We start from the raw sequence: 25,523 nt of genomic DNA on the forward strand, positions 1-25,523 counted from the left end.
TGTTGATTTTCTTGCCGCGGCTGGTTTTCCTGATGCGAACCAGGCTGTTACTGGAGGAGGAGCTCGGGGCCTCCCTGTCACTGGGAACGGCTGCTGTCTTCACCAGGGGAGCTCTGATCTTCACCGTGAGCGTCACTTCCTGGCCCCAGTGTGGATCCCTCAGCCTGGTGGCACCAATCCTTCATCCCACCAGTACTGGCTTCCACCACTGGCCTTCGGGCCCTCCAGGTGCAGATCCTCGATACGGACAAGCACGACAGTGCCGCAGGCTCTAGGCCTCTGGCTGGACTTGTCGGGGGGACACTGCCTCAGACCTAGTCCTTCAGCTGGACTTGTGCGGGACATTGCCACGGGCCCTCAGCTGGATTCTCTGGGCCTCTAGTATGTGGCTAATCTCTTGCACTTCTCCATATTTGACTTTCTGGGTACCATAAAATAACCCTATAAATTATGTGCCTATATGGCCTGCGCTCCCTGCCAACCCTGACTGTAGCAGACGGCGACATCCAACAACCGCTTCCACCGCACCTCGCAGAGGCTCTGCAGGTTACCGCCCCTCCATTACTGTAATGGGAGAACACTGCTTCCCCCCTCACTGGAAGCCTTCAGCCTTACTCTAGTGAGTTCCCTCTGCACACAGCCTGTGGACAGTGTGTGAAGACTCAGGCCCACTGCAGGGCTGTTTCTGGGAGGCCGATTTCCGGTGCACTACACGGCGCTGGTACCCTCGCCGGCTGCCCGTCCAGGGCCCCAACAGAACCACCCACCCACAGCAGCGCAATCACGCGACATCAGGCCTGTCATCTTTCTTCTCTCCTTTCCCCTCCCGCTCCTGTGCTGGGAATGGAGTCCAGGAACTTGCGATGCTGAGCAAGTGCTGTCACTGAGCTATACCTGGGGTGCCAAGTTTGCCTCCTCAAACAGGAAGGGCAAAGAAGGTAAGAGCTCGGTGTGGGGTCCGGTACGGCCGGGAAGGAGGCAGTGCGTGTGAGCCCGACAGCAGGAAGACAGCACAGGGAGAAGCAGCAGCAAAGACAGGCCTGGGCATGGTGGCGCACACCTGTAATCCCAGCACGGAAGAGGCCGAGGCAGGAGGATCTGAGTTCAAGGTGAAACCCTGTCTCAGAAATTAAATAAATAAAAGCAGGCTCAGACTCCACAGACTCCTCTGAGCCCACTGGTGTAATAAAGGTTTTCCTCCACTTCAAAAAGGCAAAACAGAGAAGCTGGACCCCTCTCACGGCGGAAGACAGAGCGGCCTGTAAGGGAAGTTGTGCTGATGAAGCCACAGCAAGAGACGAAGCACAACCCCATGCTTCTCCTGTGTTGCTTTCTTTTCTAGGTCTGTGTCTCCCTATTTTTTGACAAGTGTTTCACTTCAGAGGGCTGCAGTTTTACAAACGCGCCATGTAATCACTGAGCTTTGTGTGTACTTCTGACCAGTGATGGCGGACCTGTCAGAGCTTCCACTGATAACCAACAGCTGACTGCAGATGCGTGCCATGGGTTCACCACCGCTGCTGCTAACCAGCGTGCTTACTCCTAAATGAGGGGCTCCCACGGAGTCTGCGCCCACCCACGGAGCCAGCCTCAGTCACAGCACGGGAGGGCGCAGACGGACACAGTGAGGGCTGTCTGTCTGGGCTCACTGGTGAATGCTCTGGTCCATGGAACACCTTGGCATCAGCCTCGTCCTTCTGGGAACTCACGCAGTGGGCCACTTCCACACCAACTTGAGAGTTTGTCAGAAGGACACTTCCATATGGGTCTCGGAACCCTAGTGAACGGGTACCTCGATTATGAGCGTCATTTTAATTTCCTGTCCTAACAACTATTAATTATCAGCCCCACCAAAGGTACTCTTTAGTCCCTTGTAAGCACAGCAGGTCACAAACCTGACGGCTCACCAGAATTACTAGGATTTCAGAAAACATACTACGCCTGCTTCCATAAAAACCTGTACGCTTGCAAAGGCTTAATTACTCACTTCAGCCCAAAGTGGAAATAATCTGGCTGCACATCAGTGTATTCACACACAACGTGGAACTTTTCGTAAGGAGAAATGACTCCGACGGACCCTGAGCACATCTTACTGACGAGTCTGGGACAGCAGTGCAGACAGCTGCAGGGCAGGGCTGCGGCCCACAAGAAGGTCCTAAGCTGAGTCCCAGCACGCAGGAGGCTCAGGCCATGTACAGCACAGAGGTGCACTCCTGCTGGCAAAGCTGTGAGGCACTGAGCTCGGCTTGGCCTCCCTGGTTAGGTGATGCCCGGGAACCAAATGATTTTAATATTCAGAGCCCAGAGGCCCTGGAGGACATGGACAGCCTGAGATTTTTACAAGGCGATGAAACGCAATCCCGTGGAGTCTTCACTACCTTGTATCACAGTAGCTGTCGTATACTAGGAGCATCTGAGACGGAGGAACAGCGACAGCAGCGAGATGAGGTGACAGGTCACTCACAGGCTCCCCAGCGGAAAGCACGGTGTGGCTCATTCTCGGCGCAGAGGCCTGGAGCTGCACTGTGACCCCCACAGCAGCCGTACCACACGGCATTCCGGGTTGCAGTCCTCGCACCCTGCCTCCCAGAGCCTCCATCTGGGTACAGGCAACCCTGAGACCCCAGGGAAGGGGGACCCTGGCAACAGCCCCGTACCCCTCCCTGTTATACCCAGTGTTGGCACCGCAGCCTCTGCTGGCCCTGGGCAGTCATGGTGGGCACACAGTGACCTCCCCGCCCTCCTCCCACCCACCCCAGCCCTGGCCGTGGAGGGTCCACACTGCAGAACCCAGGGAGTCCCTGCAGGGGTGCAGCTGGAGGCCCAGGCATTCCTGCGTGTCAGGCCGCCTCCAGGTGACTGTGTCCCAGCCCTGCCTGTCACAGGGCGATGCTCCTGGCTCCTCTGCCCCGGCCAGGGCTAGGAAGCAGAGAAGAGCGACTTCCTCAGTGGGGGTGCGGTGCTGCTTTGGATCCGGGGTCCCCACGGGGCCGCTTCAGGGCCCATCCCTTGAGGGCTGAGAGCTCACCGAGCTGGAGCAGGAAGTTTTCGAGGACGACAGGCAGCAGCAGGCCGGACCACAGGCCTGCGGATGGGCGCCACGGCACAGGAGCAGGGGTGGCAACCCGAAAAACACAACTGCCCGGTCTTCGGAAACACCAGAACTCGGCAGCACACTCCGAGACCTACAGCAAGGGTGCATGTATTACTCCACAGAACGACAAGCCAAGCCTGCACCATTCAACGTTAAACCGCTTCAAACTGCGACCATGTTTAACTCTTCAAATTTCATGACTTTATTCCTCTCAGGCATTGGGCTCTAATCTCTAAGAGCTTTGTAATTCTATTTTTATCAAAATTCTTATGCACATGAAAAATACATTGGTGGCTTTTAACATCATCTCTGGAAACGGAACAGGCAGTGGCTTCTGTCACCCAAGGGTGCGTGTGCCACACTTCGGCTCCCCGGAAGAAGCGGCGCCTGCAGGAGCCCTGTCCTGCAGATTCCGCTCACAGAGGGGCCCTGCTATCTGAAAAGACGGAGGGGAAGGAACCCGAGCATCACTTCCTTCACAAAAGGAAGAGATCCGTCTCCCAAAGGGATGCACTGCGGCCGCTGCTGGACACTATATCACACTGGGCTCTTTCTAAGTCTCAGCTGCTCCTCCTGAAGAGCAGTCCGCATGTTCATCAGGAAGGGAAGTCTGTGTTTCGCCCACTTCAAACTCGTCCATCCACTCTCGCAGGTCTTCTACACTATGTGTCATCCACAATTTCGCAAAAGACTTCAGTCTTTTCCTGCAGAGAAAATAAAATGCTGCTTATTTTACAGATGACGCGGTTGGGGACAACACGTTTCAAGGAAAGCTACGCAAGCAAATGTCATCAGAGCACCAGGCTCCGGCGGGCCTGCGAGCTCTGCCTGCCGAGCCTCTGCGGTGATGGCAGTGGGACAGGTGTGGGCCGCACGGTGGCCCACTGCCCCAAAGCCCCGCAGCACAGGGGACCGCGGCTTCCTCCATCACCACCTTGGCCCAGCATGGAGGAGGCTGGCAGGCTGACCTAGCGATGTGCAGCTGGCTGGCCAAGGGCTGGGCGCCGCAGACCGCAGAGCACAGTCCCGTCGGCTCCTTGCCCTCACCTTCCACAGCGACAGATGGGGACAAAGGGAACTGACTCACAGCATGCCCTAAGGGTCACGTGACCTGGTGTACTCAAAACAGGAACGATGGTGCCAGCGCCCCATCTAGGCTGCTGCCCGCAACGCACACTCTGGCTCTGCAGAGCACACACTCAGCACGCAATAACCGCCATAAACCACACAGTAGGCCAGGCAAGGTGGCACACGCCTGTCATCCCAGCACTCGGGAAGCTGAGGCAGGAGGATACATGGTGAGATCTTGTTTTCAAAAACTTTAGAAACATCTACAAAATGGCAAGGGATTTTTTGATTTCTTTAATTTGGCCAAGGGAACTGATGTGATAAATACTTTAGTGGAAAGAAAAAAGGCCTAATGATAAATTATCAGATTCTGTTCCAATGTAACCTCCTGCAATAATCCCCTTGTCTAGGTTAACAGTCCACACATTCACTGGAAGAGGGAAAATATTTGTAAGAAAACTGTGCATTTTGTGCTTTTGCTCTGTAGGCTACAGAGAAACAACAAGCAAAAACTGTCTTGTTTTATTACCAGCCTGTGTAAGTACATTCTGTACGCAGCTCTGTTCTACTTTCTCCAGGAAAAAGAACAGAAGACACCAAGAAAAAAGTCTCACATTGTCTCTGGACTTGGCAGAGGATAAGGCACAGTGCATTTTTGAGCTCATAGAGGACTTTCTCCCTGGAATTCCTCTGGTGCTGCTGGGGATGGAACCCAGGGCCTGCACCCCAGGGAGAATGCCACCACCAGGAAACAGCCCTGCGCTCTGATGCCTCCGGACCCCTCTGCCTGCTGAATGGTGAGCTCTCTGCTTGTCATCTGTCACATGGCTCAGAAAGGACCTGGCCCAGGGGCAGGACCCCGGCCCTTTGGATGATGGTTCAGAAGCCACCAATGTCACCAGGGGAAGGGTGCTCCTTCCTTTTCCCCATCTCATGGACATGTGACAACTCCGGAACACAGTTACACCCTCGGAGTGTGACTGAGGGACCAAGGTCTCACATCTGGTCAGAACGTGGGCCCAGCAGGGGCGGGTGGGCTGTGAGCACGGGACAGAGCTGGGCCCAAGGCTGCGCTGCACTGCCCTGTGTTAGCACTGTCCCGTAGGCAGCTCCCGGGTGACTGTGGCTGAAACGCTCTCAGCAACATAAGCCTGGAGGGAAAATGCGTCACCAGCAGTTCACCAGAGGAGAACCCGTGCACGAGGTGACCCTTAGTTACTGACACCGTGCCTTCGTTCTTTTCCCGCCCTCGTGCTGCCCGTGGGCAGGCAGTGCAGGAAGGCAGGGCGCCTGCACGCGGGAGGTCTGATACAGAGGCCACTCCGAGGGGCAGAAGCACTGCATGGTACTCGGAGTTCACAGCACTCTTTAGAAAATCCCCAAAAACCAACCCTGCCGCTTTGCAGAGAGCTGCATGGCTAGCAGAAAGGGGCTGGCGGGCGAGATGCACACTGAATCCACAGCTCTGCCGAGAGCTGTTTCCACTTGACTGTGATGAAATCTTTCCAAACACTGAACGAAGCCAGCATGGTGATGCACCCTGAAATCCCAGTCGGGGGGCTGAGACAGGCTTGAATTAGGGCAAGGCCAGCCTGGACTAACACAGAAAGACTCTGTCTCAAAAATAAAATAAAAATTTTAAAAAACGTAAAGAATCCTCTTTCTTGGGCAACTTGGAGGAAGGATTATCAACATGCACACGCGCGCACACACCACAGCAGACATTGACCTTTTCACGTTTACTAATCCTTCCAGCTCTTTGGACTTGTGAGCTGCTTTCTTCAGGATTTCTCCAGGAACATCTGCTAGCTTAGCCACGTTTAGGCCGTAACTCCTTGCTGCAATTCCTCTGGTTATTTGATAAAGAAAAGTGACAAAATCAGGGACTTCCTCTTCGCCTATGAAAGACAGAACAAGAGGGAAAGGAGATCAAAAACACATCCAAAGATTGAAATACAAGGACTAAAGAGGATGTGTAAGTTCTTAAAATTTTCCTCTATTAAAATTTACACTCTGAGAAAGAAGAAGCCTATTGTTCCTGCCACCTGCCAGTTCCTTTCATCAGGTTTGCATATCAAGATAAAGGGCAAATACTGATTTGAAAATGCATTTGCATTTAGGATCTCTAGCTCACTTAAGACAGTTTTTAATAATGATTCACTGCACAATTTGAACTGAACTTCTGTATCAAAAGAACGGTTCTGATGCATGGTACAATGCAACTTATTTTTCCTGTTAAAATAGGTAAGGAAATGCTACGCGTTGCACACATTTCGAGTAAAAAGACAAAAAGATTCTGGGTGATGAAGTATTCCGGCTAAGAGCTCCACACATGAAGGGGTCACCATTCCGCCCCCCACCCCAGCTGTCAGAAGGCTGGAGCTGCTGGGGTTCACATGAAGGAGTCCCCGGACGCCGGTGTGAGAGGTGGGGCTGTGGAAGGTGCCTAGCTCTGGGGATTTCCTCTGCCGCGGTCACAGCTGAGTTCGAGGTCGCTGGCTGCCTTTGGAGGTCTGTCTCCCCCCGCTCCCCCTCTCCCTCTGCTCCTGGCCGTGAAGCGAGTGGCTTTGCTCCCCAACGCCTTCCGCCTTGATGTTCTCGACTGAGGCCCCTGAACCGTGAGCCCAGGCACACGTCTCCTCCTTTGAGTTTCGGGGCCAGGTAGTGTCCAGTGAAGCGCACAACAGGCTGTATGGCCTCTGCAGGGATTGCTGCAGGGAGGACAGGCCCCTTTCCTGAGGGACCTGCAGTGACTGCGGCCACGGGGAGGGCAGGCGGCCTTGGGCACAGCCACCACCGGTCCCTGGCTTGGGGTCCTCCTGCGCGAGTGCGGGTGAGTCTAGGGACTCCCTTCTCGTGACCAGAACGTGACCCAGAGATGGAAGGTCACTGTGGGGAGACCGTGGCTCTGTCTGGTCCTCCTCCTTCCTTGCTTGCTCCGAGGACAGCTAGCCACGGGCCACAGGCTGCTCTCGAAAGAGGCCCCATGGGCCCTGGAGTCTGGTCAAAGGCAGGTGAGGGGCCCGGCAGCCACTGCCCTGACCTGCATCATGACTGCAGCCTTGGGAGATGCTCAGGGGGCTCAGCTGAGTTGACCCTGGCTCCAGACCCACAGAAATCATGACAGACAGAGGTGCTTTGTTCTGGCTGCTGCATTGTGGGGCGATGTTTTGTGTCTAGATTGCACACAACAGAGATGAATCGTGAGGGTACTAAGGCCTCACCCGTGCCCCACAGTGCCTCTGGTGAGGGAACTTGTGGGCCACAGGGGCGCAAGGCTGTCTCCACGCGGCCTGACAAGCTGACTGTGGGTCACATAGGCAGACGTGAGACACGAGCCAGGGTCTGAGAGTCGCTCCATTCCTGAGGACGAGTCCGGGAGGGGCGGGGCTGTACCTGCTTGGCACCCCAAGTAAAAAACAAACAACAGGGCTGGGGATTAGCTCAGTGGTGCCACCGCCTGCCTCACAAGTGCAAGGTCCTGAGTTCGATCTCCGGTTCCACACACACACAAAAAACAGACACAACAACCAGAGAGTTGTAAGACGCGCCAGGCCCTCCTGCCTTTGCTCAGGTCAGCTCTGTCAGAGACGCCGCGAGTGCGCTGACAGCAAAGGACCTGGACGGCCCGTCAGTCGCCGGGGCAGGGGCCTGACCCGAGCCAGAACCCAGCTTTTCTGTTCCTGGGCTCCCGTGCCCCCGTGGGTGCCGCAGTGTTTCCCGGGCTGCCTGTTACTGCTGTATCAGAGGAGCGCACCAGTGAGGAGGGACGAGCCAGTGCCCTTGGGGACCTGCGAGCAGGCGGCAGTGTCACGCTTGCTCGGGAGATTTCCAAGCTCCTGATCTGCAGCCATGCACGGTCAGGGAGTGCGTCCGGGGCCTCCAGAGCCACGCATGATTTCAGAAAGGTGATAAGGACGGACCTGGAGAAGCCACAGGCCACTGGCCCAGTTCACAGTCGCAGCGCGAAGGCCGAGCACGGCACAGCTCAGTGTGCAGTCAGCGCCATGCGGCGCGCAGAACGCTGGGCATCTGTGCAGATGACGACAGCCCAGCCAGCAGCTCCTTCCAGGGTGAAGCACAGGAGAGCGGGCACCAGCACTCCCAGCTCCACTTCGACATCAAGAAAGGGGGCCGGAGGGGCCGGGTGGGGGAGCAGCCCAGGCAGGACTTGGGGAGCGTGGGGAGCGTGGGGAGCTGCAGCGAGCGCGAACGCGAGTGTGCGGTGTACTGTGCAGGAGCAGGGGCTCGCCTACCTGGGCCTGCCTGGCCTTCGTCCCCGGTCACCAGGAAGCCCATGTGGTAATTCCCCACCTGGCCCGGGTAGCTCCTTTCCAGCTCACACACCGGCGGGTAGTGGGTGACGAACAGGGTTAGGGATTTCACCTACAGCAACGAGACACAGTAAGTGTTATTTTTAAATGTTAAACCAAAACTTCAGATTTGGGGGAAAAGCTTTACACCTTCACAAAAGCTGCAAGAAAAGTACAATGAGCATGCCATACTCTTTACTAGAAAACAAACAGCGGTTAATAATGTCTTGTCATAGTCCCTTCTTCTTCCTTCCCATCTGCACACACATGTGCGATGCACAAACACACAGCATGCACGCGCACGCACACACAGATATATGCACATTTTTCCCAGCCTGCTTGCAAGTCAGCTGCGGACTTTTTCCCTGGAGACTTGAGATTCTGTCTTGGGAGAACAAAAGCAGCTGCCCGTGTACCCGCAACAGCACCGTCACACTGTTCCAGATCACACAGCAGGCTTCCCTGGCCTGTCTCCTCCCAGTGACGTTAGAAGTGATCACAGCAAGGCTGCAGGATCCAAGATCAATACATGGAAGCCCTTGCTCTCCTATACCAGCAGTGGAGAAGTAGAATTTGAAATAAAAAACGCAGTACCAGTGACCTTAGCACACCCAAAATGAAGGCCTTAGGTACGACTCTAACAAAACACGGACAAGACTTACCTGACAGAGCTATATAATTCTGAAGAAATGAACCAGAGGAGGAGCCACGTTACTGTACAGGAAGGCTCCAGAATGGCAAGATGGCTGTCTTTCCCACCTTGGTCAAAGATTCAATGCCACACCACACGTAATTCCAGCATAATTATGAGTATCAGCAAATTGACCTGACGTCTACATGGAGGGCAGAAGAGCCATCATAGCCAACCCAGTACTGAGGAACAAAGCTGGAGGATGACCGCTCCCAACTCCAACACTCACCACAGAGCTGCAGCGATCGACAGAGCACTATAGCTGGGACTTGGGGGGGCACTCTGGGAGGCTGAAGCAGGAGGATCACAAGTTCAAGCCCAGGTTAGGCAACTTGGTGATTTAGTAAGATTCTATCTCAAAATAAAAAATAAAATGAAATAAAAGTATGTAGCTCAGCGTAAAAGCCCTGAGTTCAGTCCTAGTAGCACCAGGTAAAAAACGTCAAACCCCAAAACCAAACAAAAAACAATGAGAAAAACAAAACAAAACAGTATAAAATTGGTTTTTTAAAAAAAAGGCTCATAGGCTAATGAATCATAAAAAAGGGCCCAAGACATTGACCTACAGGAAGACAGTCAACTGATCGCAGAAAAAAAAGTTTGTTTTTTTAAGTCTAGGCCCCTGCGCACAATGCACCCAAGGTCAATTTCACCTGAAAGTAACAATTTCTCCTGAAACATTTAAAACACCCAAAAGCTGCTTTAGAGCAGAGGCAAGAAAAAGAGAAGCAACACATTGAGCTCTGGAATGAATTCCCAGGGCACTGTGAGAAGTGGACTACAGTGTTGGTGGCTGCTGGGCTCCAACTCCTGAGGACACAGAGGCAGAAGGGGGCACTGACACTACCGACCACGGGGGCCCAGCCAAGACCCACCACGACAGGCGGCAGCAATGTCTGCTGTCATCATTGAAGCTCCAGGGTCACTTGTGACAATCATAGTGATTGATTGTGTGTGTGTGCGTGCGCAGTGCTGGGACTGAACCCGGGACCTCTGCCTGAGCTACACTTCCAGCTGTTTTTGATTTCGAGACAGCATCTTGCTGAGCTGCTAAGCTGCCCAGGCTGGGCTCAAGCTTGTCATCCTCCTGCCTCAGCCTCCCAGAATGCAGGGATTCCGATGTGTGCACCACACCTGGCCGACACACTTCCAACAGCAAAGTGATGACACCAAACTCAAGTTCCAAGTGAGAACTGAGAATGGCTGCTAGGGACACTGATGCTCTATCGACGTTCCCATGAGAAGTGGCTTCTATAACGGTTAAAAACACTTCGCAAAAAAAACCCAAAAAATGCTTCTCTAACTATCATTTTGCATATAAATAAAATCTTTTTTTTTTTTTTAAACAGGGTCTCACTATGTAGTTGAGGCTGACCTGGAACTCACTACAGAGCCCAGGCTGATCTCAAACTCAACAGCAATCCTCCTGCCTCAGCCTCCTGAGTGCTGGGATTACAGGTGTGTGCCACCACGCCCGGCTAAATAAAATCTTTATAAAGGGAAATAGCAAGTATGCTTTTGCAGCAGAAGCCTTGTCACTGATCTCCACACAACCCGAGGCGGTGTCACAGAGCCGAGACTCTCTGGTCTCTGTTTCTAAGTCGTGATGCAAAGGAGCAGTGGCCCTGACCCTCAGGTGGTGGCCGGGCATGCAGGACACACTAGCGCCCAGGGAGGAGGCCTGGAGGTCATCATTTATACGCAGCAGAGGTCACGGCAGTTGGGGACACTCTAAAGTGACTGGATGACATGTGAGTCCCACAGGCTGCACACGACACTTTGGTCACATTTGGGCCACAGCGGAAAGAGTCTGAGAAACATGTGCCGGGCAACCTGCCTGTCCTGACATAGCACACATGAGCTGACATGCCACAGCGTTGCTGGGCCATGGGGTCCTGTGACCTTAGAGACCACTGTCACGCACACAGAGGACTGAACTGTGGCACCCGCCTGTCTGGCACTGTTGAGCAAGGCCACGGGGCCATTCCTGCAAAGCCAGGCCACAGACTCGGACGCCAGGCACTGCCTAAAGAGCAGAGTGCCGAGGGCCAGAGAAAAAGGAGAAAATCACACTTTAAAAGCAAAGCAAGAAAACAAAGCAGAACAACACCAAAGGCCTTACAAGGCTAAAGCAAAAGGAATTTTGTGTTTTTTTTTTTTTTTTTTAAAAAGAAATATGAGCAAAAAAATATGCTTTTATTGGCTGTTTCAGGAATGGAGGAAAAATGAAAGTAAGGGGAGGAGACGGAGATGAAGGAAAGAGGGAAAAAACATGCGCAAACAGAGAGACAGAGCGGGTGGTGTAGGAGACAGAACAGAAAGGGAGAGCACAGCGGCGCCATGCTGGTCACACGAGCGGCCGTGCTCAGAGCAAGAGGCAAGGGAGGGAAGCAGAGGGGAGAGGAGGCCCAGGGGAGCCTGCGGGCAGTGCTGTCCCGCCGTCCTTGGCAGGAGACCAGCACACTGGGTGTCCGTGCGTCCACTGCAGACCCCACGAATGCCCGACCTCGGGACAAACCGCAGGCTCAGGGCCAGGAGAAGGAAGCGATTTCTCTGCAGTGTGCCATCCAGCTAAACCAGGGCACGCAGATGCCGCAGAAGGTGTTGTGGTCAGTAACAATGACCGCACATCTCCAAGTAACTAACACCAAATTCAAATGTCTCACCCCAAAATAAGCAGGGCGGTGTCCGTGAGCTGCTTGATTTCAAGGCCGTCCTGGTTTGTGCCTATCAGGACTGGCGTGGCCACACAGGTGCGCAGTTACAATGTGTCGGGAGACCATACTGCGACAAAAGCTCATTTGTTTTAAAAAAAGAGGCACGCAGGACACTTACGTCTCTAATAAAGTACTCCAGGGTGGCGTAGGCGATGGCGACCCCATCGTGCGTGCTCGTGCCTCGGCCCAGCTCGTCCAGGATCACCAGGGACCACGGCGTGGCTTTCCGGATGACCTCGGCCGTGTCCGCCAGCTCCTCCATAAAAGTGCTCCGTCCTTGGCATATGTTGTCCGCGGCACCCATTCTACCGGTAACAAGAAACACCCTGACTTCTTTGACCAGGCCTGGCTTACGAGCAAGGAGTACAAAAAGCCACTGCAGATTACACGGTTGTTACACGCACCCAAGCCCGCAACTGCCAAACTTGGGACAAATAAACGGAAACACACACTAGCGTGCCCAACCTTTAATTGTCCCTTGTACAAACAATCTCAACAGGGGTCCCGGGCAGAAGTCTAGAAAAGGTGAAAACTTTCTGCTTTTTTCTGGCCAATGATTCCAAACCAAGTCATGTTACTCTCTGAAAACTCCATGAGCAGACGAATCTTGTAAAACTAAGGGTATTTTTCTTAACAAAACTCCATATTGTTATCACAAATTAAAGTCCCATGTGCTAAATAGCTCCCTGCATATAACACTTCTTACTAAAGCTGGACACTTAGTAACCGTGGACAGCGGCTAACAGATTCCCCATGGGAACAGTTCTGAGATGCCAGGAAGGGGTTCCCCGACCCAAGGCTCCTCTCCAGCAGGACTTCTCAGTCTTTAACCATCAGACCACATGGCCCACTCCTCAGAGCAGGTCTGGGACCGGATGTCCCCACTCCCTGAGATTTCTCCTACAGCACTAGCGGCAGCAGTGATTTACAGATGTGTTAGGGTAAACAAGGAGGACGCCAAAAATCAGGTAAGACTCGCTTTAGGCTAGGCGATTAATTGAGAAACATACAATGCGGGGATGACCCACGAACCAGCTTCGTGGGAATGCTGATAACCATGTTCTATGACAAATCACCTCATTGATTCTGTTTGCTTCAGCAGTTCACACAGCAGAGCACATAATTCACACCTGCCCTACTGTGCCACAATGGACCTTCCATATCCGGAGAAACGGAGTCTTCACCAGCCATGTGGCGGGAGACACCGCGCAGTTCCACAGGCAGCACTGTCCAAGTGATGTGGCCCTTAGTTAACAAGAAATGCTGTCAAGTTTGCCTATTTTTAAAATTTTTTTATTTTGGTACCTACCTGGGATTGAACTCAGGACCCTGCACTTGCAAGGCAAGTGGCGGAACCACTGAGCTAAATCCCCGGCCAAATTTGCCTATTTTAAAATCCATCCATACAAGACAATAGCTGGATGCTGCTCACTTAGCCTGCTAACTCCAAACACTGCTACTTGCCTCACTTCTCAATGTTAGCTAATATTTCTCCCAACCACAAAACAAACAGATTCAGCTTTCCTCTCTGAAGCAACTCCATTCTTCAGAACAGTGTTTGATTCCCATTTACCACTGTTTATCTTTACTAACAGGCTATGAGCAGACAAAAAAAAAAATAATAATAATAATGAAAACTGGCTGGTAATAAAATACTCTCATGAGTATTTTGGAGATTTTTCAAATTTCCAAAAATTAGGATAACAAGCAAGTACTGGATGAGATTTTAATATAGAAGTTTAAGTAGTCTATTGCAGTGTTTTCTAGAAACAGTGAAGTAATAAAGCAGTCTAGTTAGGAAATACCCAGAATTCCTGAAATTCCTGGGTTGTTATTTTAGACAGCCACACACACGTATACATGCATAGATATAATGTGTAACATATGGCTATGCTGAAATCTCAAATTGAGAAGAAAAGATGAATGATCAGCCAATTTAAAAAGAGACTAATTTGTTGGTTATGTCGGAATAAAACAGAGACATATCCTTACTCAAATCATGTTTCCAAACAATTACATGGATTTAAAAGTATAATGCGAGAATAGAAATCGAAACACTCCGAGCTAGCCAGATGGAATTTCGCCTCTGGACAGGTGAACAAGTGGCTTTGTACACACAGCACCAACACATTTGCTTAGCGGAAAAGCACATCATGTCAAAGTGAAAGACAAGCTACACACTGGGGAAAAAATTCTGTAAGATATGTGACAAAGGGTTGATAACCCCAAAACAGAGACCCATGAAGCAAAAACAAGGGTGACCATCCACCAGCAAACAGGAAAAGACGTGCAGTTAATCTGCAAAGGAAGTCTGTGAAGATGTGCACATTAACAGGTTCAAACAGCGATGATTATGTATGTCAGTCAGCAAACATGAATACAGTGGGGCCACAGTTCTTAGGTCTCACCGCTGGGGGGCTGGAACCACGGTGACACGGGCATGACTGTTCCGGGCGTGATCTTATTATCTGTACAACCAGTGGTACCAGCCGCCCGAGGGACTGTCGGACACGCGCCCGTTGGTCCAAGCCAGCCGGGACATGCTAAATGAGGGGTATTATCCACTGCTATCAAAAATGGGAGATTGAGACTTGTTACAGTCTTCCAAAAGATAATTTAATAACAGCTATGAATGCCTTTCATAACCCATGAATTTCACTCTAGCAATCAACATCATGAAAATTATCAGCAATACATGAACAAATTATACATACAAATATGTTCTTCATAACAAGTTATTTAATGACAGTTGAAAAAGCCAAATAAATGCCCAAGCATAAGAGTAAATAATACTATGATGAAAAATTACACCACCAACACAACAGGTATATTAGAAGTCTGGACCTTAGGAGTGGTCACAATACCCTGTGTGTGACCGCCCGGCTCTCCAGAAAGCCCTCAGCGCAGGGCAGGGAGCTGACAGGGAGACAGGCACAGTGCCAGTCAGGACACCCACACAGCACCCACAGTGACGCGAGGGGCTTCCGCTCAGATGCCTGAGCTTACCCAGCACCGAAGAACAAGCTAAGGGCAGCTGAGGGCAAAAGACAGTGTGGAAGAAAAGCACTGAGACCAAGCAGCTACCACGGAACACGTGGACAAAGACACATCACGGAACAGAATTAAAGAAACAAAACCACCCACTGGTACCCTTCGTGAGATATGGGGCACCACATCTTAAAACAAGAACAGTCCCTCAAAAGCAAAACAACTGGAGAACAAAAACTCCTGGCAGTTAGAAACAGCATCGCTGAAAGAAGGCACTGTAAGGTGGAATTAAAATTGGGTGCTGAGGAGGCCCAAGATTTTAGTTTGGAAGATAAACTGAGAGTTCTCTGTGAGCACGGAGGGCAGAAAAGCTGAGGAGTGGAAAGTACTTACACACAGAATTTCCTGTGTGCGGTCAGGCCCTGCACAGGAGGTGGAGAAGCAGGAGCACGAAGGCAGCAAGGCAGGCGGAGAAAATTCCCCTCCACCGAGGCAACGGGGAGGTTCCACAACACGCAGCGTGAGGTTTACAGGAAAAGACTGAAGTCGAAACATTCTGGTGGCACTGTACAATGATGGGATTGAAAATAACCCTCCACATTTCATTGTTAACAAAGGGGAACCAGACTGCTATCCGACCCTCACCTATCATGAGGGCGGGAGGGAGAAACTAGAGACAATGTCTTTAAAGTCTGGATGTTTATATCGATCTAAACTTAGGTACGGAGGCAAAAGAAAGCTAACCTGGGCTTTCTAGCCTCGGAAAAGATGTGTTCCCACAAACCCTACATGCAAAGAGCTCTCAGACAACCCAAAACAGAAGATAATATTTACGAAAGAATGCAGATAGAAGGAATAGCAGCAAGTGAAGTTGGAAGAGTGCTGGGCTGGGAGGCTTAGAAGATTCCCCTACCGATACAGCTTAATGTCTTAGAGTGAGATTCTCCCCCCACGAAACCCTAAAGTGAACGTGCACGTGTCACAGGCCCAGTAACGTGACACTCACGCTGGCTCCTCCTATTTTAGCCCAGGCTACGAAAGGGTGCAAGAGACCGTTCTAGCATCAAAAATATCAGTCTTTTTAAAGGAAGTTTTAAAAACTGGAAGGGAGGAGAAAGGAGGAGGACCACAGATGGAGACTGATCTCTTCATGTTTTGTGGCAAGAAGCGGACAGGCACTGCTCGGAGCTGGTGAATTCAGTGAGCACCAGGCCTTGGACAGAGCGACACGCCAGCACTTGTAGATGCCTTGGTCCCGGGACAGGGAGACACTGGGGAGGCCGGGCCACTGTCCCTGGGCCATGGGGCTCACCGGGCCAAGACAACGCTCGGGCTTCGTGTTCCGGCTTCGGCTGCTGCTGTCCCCACGGCGTCCCCATGGCGTCTCGGCTGTGCCTGTGGGAACCGTCTACTGACAGGGACTTCCACTCCCACCTCCCCTTCGTGCAGTTTGTTCCTTCTCTCTTGGTTACTAAAAAACAACTTATAATAACACGGAGAAACCTGGCATCCTCTTAGGTTTCTATCCTGATTTATTTTTGATCCAACCCCTTTGGATAACCAGTCTCTCTCATTCATCTTCTTTTATATATCTCACTAAACTGCCTAAAGTAAGTTTTTGAAACAAGGCAGATACAAAATAATTACCAACTAAGACATTTATAATTTTGCACTGAGTCAATAACCACAAGGCACGTTACTGGACAAGGATTCTGAAATTTTTCAAATGTTAAAATACGTTAAAGATTTAAGCAATTCTGAACATATATAATTATCTTGCTCTCTGTATTTAAACTCAAGTGTAGTAAAAACTGGAAAACTCATTCTTTAGTTTTTATCTTAGTGTGAGTTTGCTCTGTGTAGAGAGAAGGTTACAGTTATGTGATTAAGGGGGAAAAATCACTCTGATATTTTTAGGAGTGGCAGCGGACTAATCTTTCTAATCCCCCTACTCCCTCCTCACGGGTAACCCTTATATAGGTCAACAAAGCTTAATAAAAATAAACAGAAAAGGAATTACAGAAAAGGACTCTTTGAGTTGTTTCTACAGTCAAGAAGGCTTCCATGAGAACATGAGTAAGAATGTGCTGTCAGCAGCCAGGGTGCTCTGAGCTGACACCGGACCTGTTTCTCAGTCACGGCAGATGGTGAGGGCCTCCGTGACCCGAATCGAAATCCCCGGGCCTTCTGTAAGGGACAGGCTGAAGAGGCCATGGTTAGTACTGCAGTGCTGCACATTTCACACTCGCCGAGAGGGCAGGCATCAGTGCTGTCACCACACAAATGTGACACAGCTGAGGTGAGGGATACGTTAACTAGCTTCACTTAGTTACTACTTTCTTCTCCCACTTTTTTATTTTGCAGTATTGGGGATCGACCCCAGGGCTTTGCATTGAGCTACATCCCCAGCTCTTTTATAATTTTTAATTTTGAGACAGAGCGTCACTAAGTTGCTAAATCACCCAGGCTGGTCTCAAACTTGTGATCCTCTTGCCTCAGCCTCACAGAGTGCAGGGATTACCAGAGTGTGCCACACCTATTACCCTCTATATTCATGGGTCAGATCATTACATATCATGCATGCATGATTATCACTTGCCAACTTAAAATTAAAATATGCAGATAAGATGGCTACTGTATAATAGACATTTTCAAACAAAAGAATAAAAAAAAATAATATTTGTGTGTGCGTGTTTTGGTTTTTTGAGACAGAGTCTCACTATGTAGTTGAGACTGACCTGGAACTCACTATGTAGCCCAGGATGGTCCCAAACTCACAGCGATCCTCCTGCCTCAGCCTCCCAAGTGCTGGGATTACAGGCGTGCACCACCACACCCGGCTAACATTTGCTGATTTTAGAACAGGCTGTTAGGGGCTAGACCTGGGCCCTGCATATGCCAAACACGCGCTCAGCCACTGAGACACTGTCCTCCTCACTTTGATATGTGACCATTGTTCTATGTATTTCTATCATAAATAAATCTTCATCTTGAAAACAAATACATAGATGGCCAGGGACTGTGACAAGATGCACCTCACGATGTCACCAGGGAAACACACAGTGAGGCACTGAGAAGAGGCCACGCCCGGGCCCCTGCACGCTGGGCAGGCAGGAGGCTCACGAGCTGGTGCCATGCAAGGTGATGGCCGACTTCGGACAGAGCTGGCACGGGTGACAACACGACACACGGTGCCCCAGGACCCAACCAGTGCCCGCCCTGGTGTTCACCCGAAGGTGCCGGGACTTCGGTGCAGTGGGTGTGTACAGCTGCTTTACTCAGTCACCAACACCCAGACGTGACCACGATGTCCAGCCCTGATGGACCTGCAGACTCCGGGCAGTGCGAGCCACAGTCATCTCAGCCACTGTGACGCGCACAGGACAGGCTGAGGATGGGCGGACCAGGCATGGCAGAAACCTCTCCTCTTCCTCTCCACTCTCATGGGAACTCAGAACTGCCCTCTCGGTAACAATGAAAGGCTAGGCTAGCACCTGCAGAAATCTATACCAGGGGATGAGCCTGGGGCTGCCCTGAAGCCCAAGTCAAACCGAACCTTCAGGAGGCTCTGATCAAAGAAAAGCCATGAAATTCGCACCACCACCTGCCATCAAAAGAGGAAGGGAGAGACGCCCCGCTGCCTACACACCGCTACCGGTGCTCCGGAGACCAGACGCGGCCAAGCCGGTGCATTCAGCACCACTCGGGGGAGAAGTCAGTCGGCACGGCCAGGGCTGGTGGTTACCACACTGAGAAGGTGTGAGCAGAGAGCTGTCCTCCCCAGCAGGGAGGGTTATTTCACAGAGCGCGACCCTGCATAGGAGGCGCTCGGTAATATTTACTGCACTGCACGGCACTGGTCAGTGGCCACAGCAGACACTTCGGGTGTTCGGTGCACACACTCGAGTGCCCTGGAGGATAAGCCCACTGGTGCGGTTCAGGGCCCATGGAAGGAGTCGTGTGCACAGCCAGGAGAATGACAGACTAGGGGCCAGGTGACATAGACACCCCTCTCCACCGGGATTTAATCGGCACAAGCGGACATAAACTCTGGGGAGAAGGGGACAACTGTTTTACTTTTTATTCAAATGAGTTTGTTCCCCATTACAATAAAAAAAGTTCCTTACTCAGCAAAAAGTTCACATCATGCATTACATTCAGAAAAAAATCCCTAACACTCTGCCTAAGCCTTTCATCCACTGACTTCCCATTATACACAGGTGCACTTCAGGGAACACAAAGCTTGAATGTGTGTGTGTGTGTGTGTGTGTTGTACTTTTTAAAAATATAAATATTTTAAGAACTAATAAATCATGAGGTATGAAATAGATAAAACTATGAATTCTCTTTAGAGACGTCAGGATATTTCACCCATGTTCCTAAGACAGCACGAAATTAAGGTTTATACAAATGGGGACTGATGAATATGGTGAACACTTAAGTTTTTAAAAAGTACTACAGTAAGAGACGCATTGCCGCGAACCCCCCTCAAATCCTCCGCTGGCTCCGCACTGTCATCCACTGTCCCTACCGCTTTCTGCAGCGACTCTGGAGTCCTCTGTCCCAAGTGTCTTTAGCTGCCTCAGTGTCCCAAATGGATTCAAAACCTTTCCCTCTGCCGTCTGTGAGTCTGGGGAGGAGCCAGAGTCCCACAGGGCCAGCATCCCGTTTTTATTCGACAGAGTTTGCCATAAACGGTCAATACAGTGAGCGAAGAAAGACACACTGCTATGGATCCCTCATTGGAACACACTTGCCCCATTATCCTTGGCAAAGCATCTTTTACTATAATGAGTTTGTTTTAGTTAACTCCCTGCATCAGGCTCCCGACTGCTGGCACACATCACTGAAGGTTTAGGTCGCTTACTCATCGAACACACGTGGTACACACAGAAAGGACACACCGTGCCGTGGGGCCGACTGTTCTCAAGACACAGGGAAAGGAGCACCGCTTCACCTGGTGTAAATGCCGTCCACGATGCCCATGGTCGCCTCCTCCGCAGGAACGTAGGAGCCCACCTGAGCCATGAGGGTGATCAGGGCCACCTGCTTGATGTAGGAGCTCTTCCCACCCATGTTGGGGCCGGTGATGATCATGACTCTCTCTGAGTCCTCCTGGAAGTGGAAAACAAGGTCACGCAGGGCATCGGGGGCTGACAGGACCGGTCTGCCTCATGCCACACGTGGGAGTTTGCAGGCCAAACTCGGCTTAAACTCGGCTTTGCGGCCTATGTGGACAGGCAATGCCCAGGCCGGCGCTGCTGTGACTGAGCTGAGGCTGAGGCTGGAAAGGGAGGAGGCCGGGAGCCAGGCACCCTCCATGGGTTCAGCACCTCATCAGGGGGCGGATACAGCCATGGCGCCAGGGAAAATGCCACAAGGATGGTGATGGGCAAGCAGGAGTGGAGACTGGGAAGGGTGGCCCCCACGAGCCAGCACCCCGCCGCCCCTGTGCGGACCCAGCGCGCTGCCCCTTGGTGGCAGGGGCTCCTCGGCCCCACCTCTCGTCCTACCCTGCAGGGCCCGCGATTCCAACGCAGCGACTGGGGACAGCTGACAGGGAGCCTCCAACCGGGAGGCTCTCTCTGCCTCAGCCTGACGGTGCCGTCGGCTCTGAGGGCGTTCGGGAAGGACCACAGGGACCGGGCTCGCACAGGAGCCGTCCTCACAGCTGTCTATCGGTGCCACCACAGCTAACCGCCCATTTTGGGTTGGATGCACCCGAACCCTTCAGTCAGAGGTGGATGACTACTAAGACGTTTACAACACCAAGTTCTAGACGTCCATTTTATTGGCATTCATTACTCGTTGGCATCTTACCAGAGCATGTGAAAGGTGGAAGAACTGTCACTCTCAGGATGTTTGGGTTTTCTAGAACTTTCCTACTTCAGCAATTACAGTAAGGGCCGTGGGCCCAAGGCCCATCTCGTGCCAGGCGAGCCCAACCCTGGCAATGCCAGCCCAGCGGGCACCAGCAACTGCTGATGGTCCTGGCAGGGAAGCTCTGCACAAACCAGGCTCCTCATGCCTGGGGGTAACTGGGAACCAGGAAAGGCTTGATGGGCTGGCCCTGCAGGAGAGGTGCCACACAGCACTGGGACGGGAGGAAAAGAGGTTCGAAGGGAGGCTGGAGAACCGGAGCGCACTGCGTGTAACAAGTTCTACTCCAAAGACGGCATGAAGTTCAGGAGAGATGCATCGCATTCCCAACAACTGCCACCCAATATTCATAAATCAGAGGAAAAAAACCTAATAAAGTGTGCAACTTTAAAAGGACACGCAGTGGTCAGCACAGAAGTGAGAAGGCAGCCTCCAGCGGTCACAGAAGTGCGAATCTGGACACGCCACTTCACACACACAGAGCTCATGCTCCTTTTTTCTTTCCTTTTTTTTTAAGCAAAACCTGTCAATATTAAGCTTTGGCAAAGATCAGAAAGGAAGTGGAATTCTTATACCACTGATGGGAAGTCAACTGTACAGCATCTAGGAAAATGTCATGGGACCTACCCAGGCCGGGAAGAGGCACAGTGGAGCAGCGCTGCTCCCCACACAGGCCAACGAGAAGGCACAGGGAGTGCAACGGAAGACACGCAAAGACTGTTCACGCACTTGTTTTCACTGTCGACTCACTGGAAACGACCCAAATGTTTACCAGCAGTGGAACAGATAAATTGCACTACAGTCACAGGAACAATTCTACATGACAAAGGAAATAACTACAAGCAAAAATGTGGATGAAACTCATAACACTACTGGATTGAACAAGCCAGTCACGAGTATATGTTGTATGTTCTATTTATATAAAGCTCAAAAGCAGAGAAAACTATGGAAAAAGAAATTACAACAGCACATTGTGTTTCTGTTCTCTGCTCTCCTAGCTCCGGGTGGTGGACAATGGGCACAAGGGAAAACACTTTATGGAAATCACTAAGCGGTATGAGGTTACTTTCAAAAGCAAACGAACATGTCCTCACAAATTAACAAGCAGCACACTTTCAGAAGTTCATTTTGAACTTTATTTGATACAGCAAAAACATAAGGAAAGAGGCCACACAATCTGGAAGAAGCAAAACTGGGAGGGAGGCTTTATATGGTGAAATTGTAGCAAACCAAAGCGAGGTGCAGTGTCAGGGAAATACGAACAGAGCAGTTCGGAGATCGCAGAGACAAACCTACTGAAAGCTGCTGCACGCGCCAGTGAGGAGACACCACATCCACGGAGCAGAAGCAGACAACGGGGATCCTACGAACGAAGACAGGCTGATCTCATGCAAGGCCCCTGAACCAAGTGCAGGTGGGCGAGAGAGCTAAATGAGAAAAGCAAAACTCAAACTTTCAGAAGAAAATAGGGGAATACAGCTTAAGGACATAACTTTAGACAAAGAACATCACACCAAGTAAAACAGAAAAATGAAGTGATTCTGCTGCCCGTTTCGTGTGAAGCAGGAAAGTGTCTTCACAGCAGGACTTCTCCCAGAAGTAGCCCGTGGTTCTCAGAGGCAGGCCAGGGCTGCAATGACACAGGTACCCTGTGGGTCCCGGGCAACAGGCAAGCGGGATGCATGGAAACAAACCATAAAGAAGCCTGCCGGAAGTCACCAAAGACAAAGCAGTAGCGTCCCTTCACACCAGTTTAAGTAACTCCTACGTATTAATCACACAAAGCACCAGAAAAATGGGCAAAGGCAGGGAAGAGGGTCTGTTACAGAAAGAAACCCAGAAGGCCAGAAAACCAATCTGTCACCAGCAGCACTGCCAGGGGACCCCACCAGCTCCTCCCGACCACCACCTGGAGAACACCAGGCAGGTGGGCTCCTTTCTCGGAGACCCCTGCAGCCTGTGTTTACTGCAGCACCGCCTGCAGAGCCAGGAAGAAAAACAACGGTGTCACTCAACCACCCGCGGGTAAAGAGAAGGTGCCCGGGCACGCCGGGGGGTGGCACCAGCAGAAATGAGCATGAAAACCGTTCTCTGGGGCCGTGGGGACAGAACTGGAGACCAGCCAGGCTCAGACAGGGAATACTGCACGACCCTCTGCAAATGGGGAGACGATCTCGTGCCGGGAGAGAAGGGGTCATGTGCTTGTGCCACCCACAGGCACCTGATCCTGCACACCGCACGCGCGGGGACTAAGAGCAACCGCCCATAATGCTGCAGCCCAGCTGCCGAGAGCGGGGTGGAGGTGCCCAGGCTGGGCCAGGGGCAGAGAGGGAGGGAAAGGCTGGTGTGGGCACCGCACCCCAGCCGGAGCACGGAGCTCTGGGAGGCACACACACGAGTGGGCACTGTCTCAGGACATGGATCCAGATCGGCATGCCAGGATTCCAATGCCCCACACCACACACGTACATCGAAACAGCCCAGGGTGCCCTGAGGCACACACAGGGTTCACACTTTCACGTATCAGTTAAAATGGATTAAACAAAAAAATAAAGGATAAAGAAGTCTGAGTAGAGGTGTTTTAAAAGAGTCATTTTAAGGTGATTGCGAAGGTTAAAAGGTCTGTTCATACAGTGCATTGGCCAACACGTCAGGGCAGAACAGTGTGCAGACCCCCATGCAGGCAGGGCCTCTGCCAGGCTCACCTGCTCCCACTGCCCTTTCTGGGTACCTACCCTGCAAAAACGCGCTGGTGTCAGAAGGACAGCAGGGCACACCTGTAACCCGGCAATGGGAGGATGAGGCAGGAGGACCGCCGCCACCTCTGAGGCCAACATGGGCTACCCGTTGAGTTCAAGGCCACCTAAACTGCATAGCAAGACTCTGTCTCAGGGAGAAAAGACATTTACAACACTGTCGTAGAAAAGACAAACCCAGAAATCATCTATTAGGAAATGAACAGATCTACTGGTATGATTATTAAGACAATTACTTATGATGTAGAATATAATGGGACCGGCTCAGCAGGACATTTATATACACTAAAAATACAAGTATATGATGCTAGTAAGGTACAGACACGAGAAAAAAACAGAGACAAAAAGCCACGCGGGGACGAGAAATAACACGAGCATCTGGCTGTCACAGGGCAGGAGTGCGCAGGGTGGAGGACCGGAAACTCACCAGGTGCAGCAAGGGCCGTGTCTGCCCGTGCCGCCCTCCTGAGGGGCTCAGCCAGATGTCACGGATGTCCGCCTCTGGGACACCGGTGGGGCTGTGTCACTGTCACTTCTTCTCTCCGTTTTCTCTTTTGTTTAAAATATTAATTAAAAATCAAACGTGTGAGATGTAAGGATCTATGGATCATCACCACGAACAATCAAGTGACTCCTTACAAACTTACTTGTGCAACTGAGAAAAGCAATTCTGCAGCCTCTAACTAGCATTTGGCTCTCTGACCGGGGGGAATGTGCTGTAAGAACCACGCCGTGGCGAAGGGCTCCCAGCGGCCAGGGCTGGATGGGTGCACCCCGCGGGCGTGGGGTGACCACAGACAAGAGGAGACAGGCGGCTGGGGAGAGGAAGGGCAGAGGCCCGCAGCTCCGGCTGCACAGAGCTGCTCCCGGCCGAGAGAGAGGCGCGTCTACACGAGGTTCACTCCAGCTTTCATTCGGCAAGAATGAGTAATTTGAGCGTTTACAGAAGTCTGAGTTTATAAAGTGTTTAAATAAGACTTTGGATGGCAGAAGGTGACAGCGCTCAGGGTCAGAAGATGAGTTCATTTCCAGCACAGATGTCGACAGCCAGGCCTGACTCTCACCTGGAAGACTCAGTAATGACAGGAATCAGCCTCCCGTGGATATTTTGAAGTTTAAAATAAGTAAGAATATATACATATATGAAATTCCTCTGAACCTGTGAATGCTTCAACTGCTTTGTAAACCATTATCTTAAAGACAGAAGATGAACACCACCGCTGGCTGGGGAAGAAGTCCCAGCAGCAGAGAGGAGCAGAGACCGCAGCAACAAAGCTCTCCCGCGACAGGCGAGACGGAAACAAAGGTCAGGCCGGAGACAGGAGCCAGCAGTGAGGCCTCCCGAAAGAGCTGAAGTAAGATCGGGCACAGAGCACACACAGGAGCATGGGATGGTAGGAGGCGCCTTCATGGCAGCACAGGAAAACCCCTGGGACAAACGTCGCACGCTTGTGAGGACCTTCTGGGCAGCACCACAGTTTGTACTCGCCATAGCCAGACAGGGGTAGCAGGGTCACTGCATCCCTAGGCTGTCGTCATGTTTACCTACTTTTCAGACAAGGTCTTGCTATGCAATTCAGGGTAGCCTTGAACTCACTGGCAATCCTCCTGCCTCAGCCTCCAGAGTGCTAGTGTTATAGGTATGCACCATCACGCCAGGGCACTGCACCCGTGTTAAGAGGTGAGGAAACTGAGGCAGGGAGGAGCTCGGCACCGTGTCCGGTACTGCAGAGCTGCTAAGCAGAAGTGCTGGGATGCCCTGCTGCCCTGAAGCTCACACCTGACAGCATCCCCGGGGGCGCTCGCTCAGTGACTGAACCACCACTCCTAGGGGGTGGCTCCGGCTCCGGTACTGGGTGCACCAAGTGCTGGTCGGCCCGAAGATCCCCAAGTCGGAAGGTGCACAGAGGAAAAGAGAAACCAAGATGCCTCATGTTCACTTCCAAGGCCAGCAACAGCTACTTCGGTGCAAATGATGCTTCCTCCCGTGACGAACACCGGTGCTGACCAGAGAGG

At 51.7% G+C, this 25,523-nt stretch overlaps 1 protein-coding gene across 1 annotated transcript in view; it reads right to left on the reverse strand.

The window, feature by feature from the left end:
• Positions 1-3,265: 3,265 nt before the first annotated feature.
• The window catches only part of Msh3 (mutS homolog 3), a 107,876-nt gene continuing 85,618 nt past the window's right edge, over positions 3,266-25,523 (reverse strand). Inside the window, exons 22-26 of the mRNA XM_033765680.1 lie at positions 19,829-19,986; positions 12,002-12,188; positions 8,419-8,548; positions 5,892-6,060; positions 3,266-3,798 (exon numbers count right to left, since the gene is read on the reverse strand). Coding sequence (XP_033621571.1) covers positions 3,648-3,798; positions 5,892-6,060; positions 8,419-8,548; positions 12,002-12,188; positions 19,829-19,986 — 795 coding nt within the window. The 3' untranslated portion in view covers positions 3,266-3,647. The remainder of the gene's footprint in view (positions 3,799-5,891; positions 6,061-8,418; positions 8,549-12,001; positions 12,189-19,828; positions 19,987-25,523) is intronic.

The sequence above is a fragment of the Fukomys damarensis genome, unplaced genomic scaffold (genome assembly GCF_012274545.1).
Source record: "Fukomys damarensis isolate Sample0158 unplaced genomic scaffold, DMR_v1.0_HiC HiC_scaffold_3, whole genome shotgun sequence".
Lineage (NCBI taxonomy): Eukaryota > Metazoa > Chordata > Mammalia > Rodentia > Bathyergidae > Fukomys > Fukomys damarensis.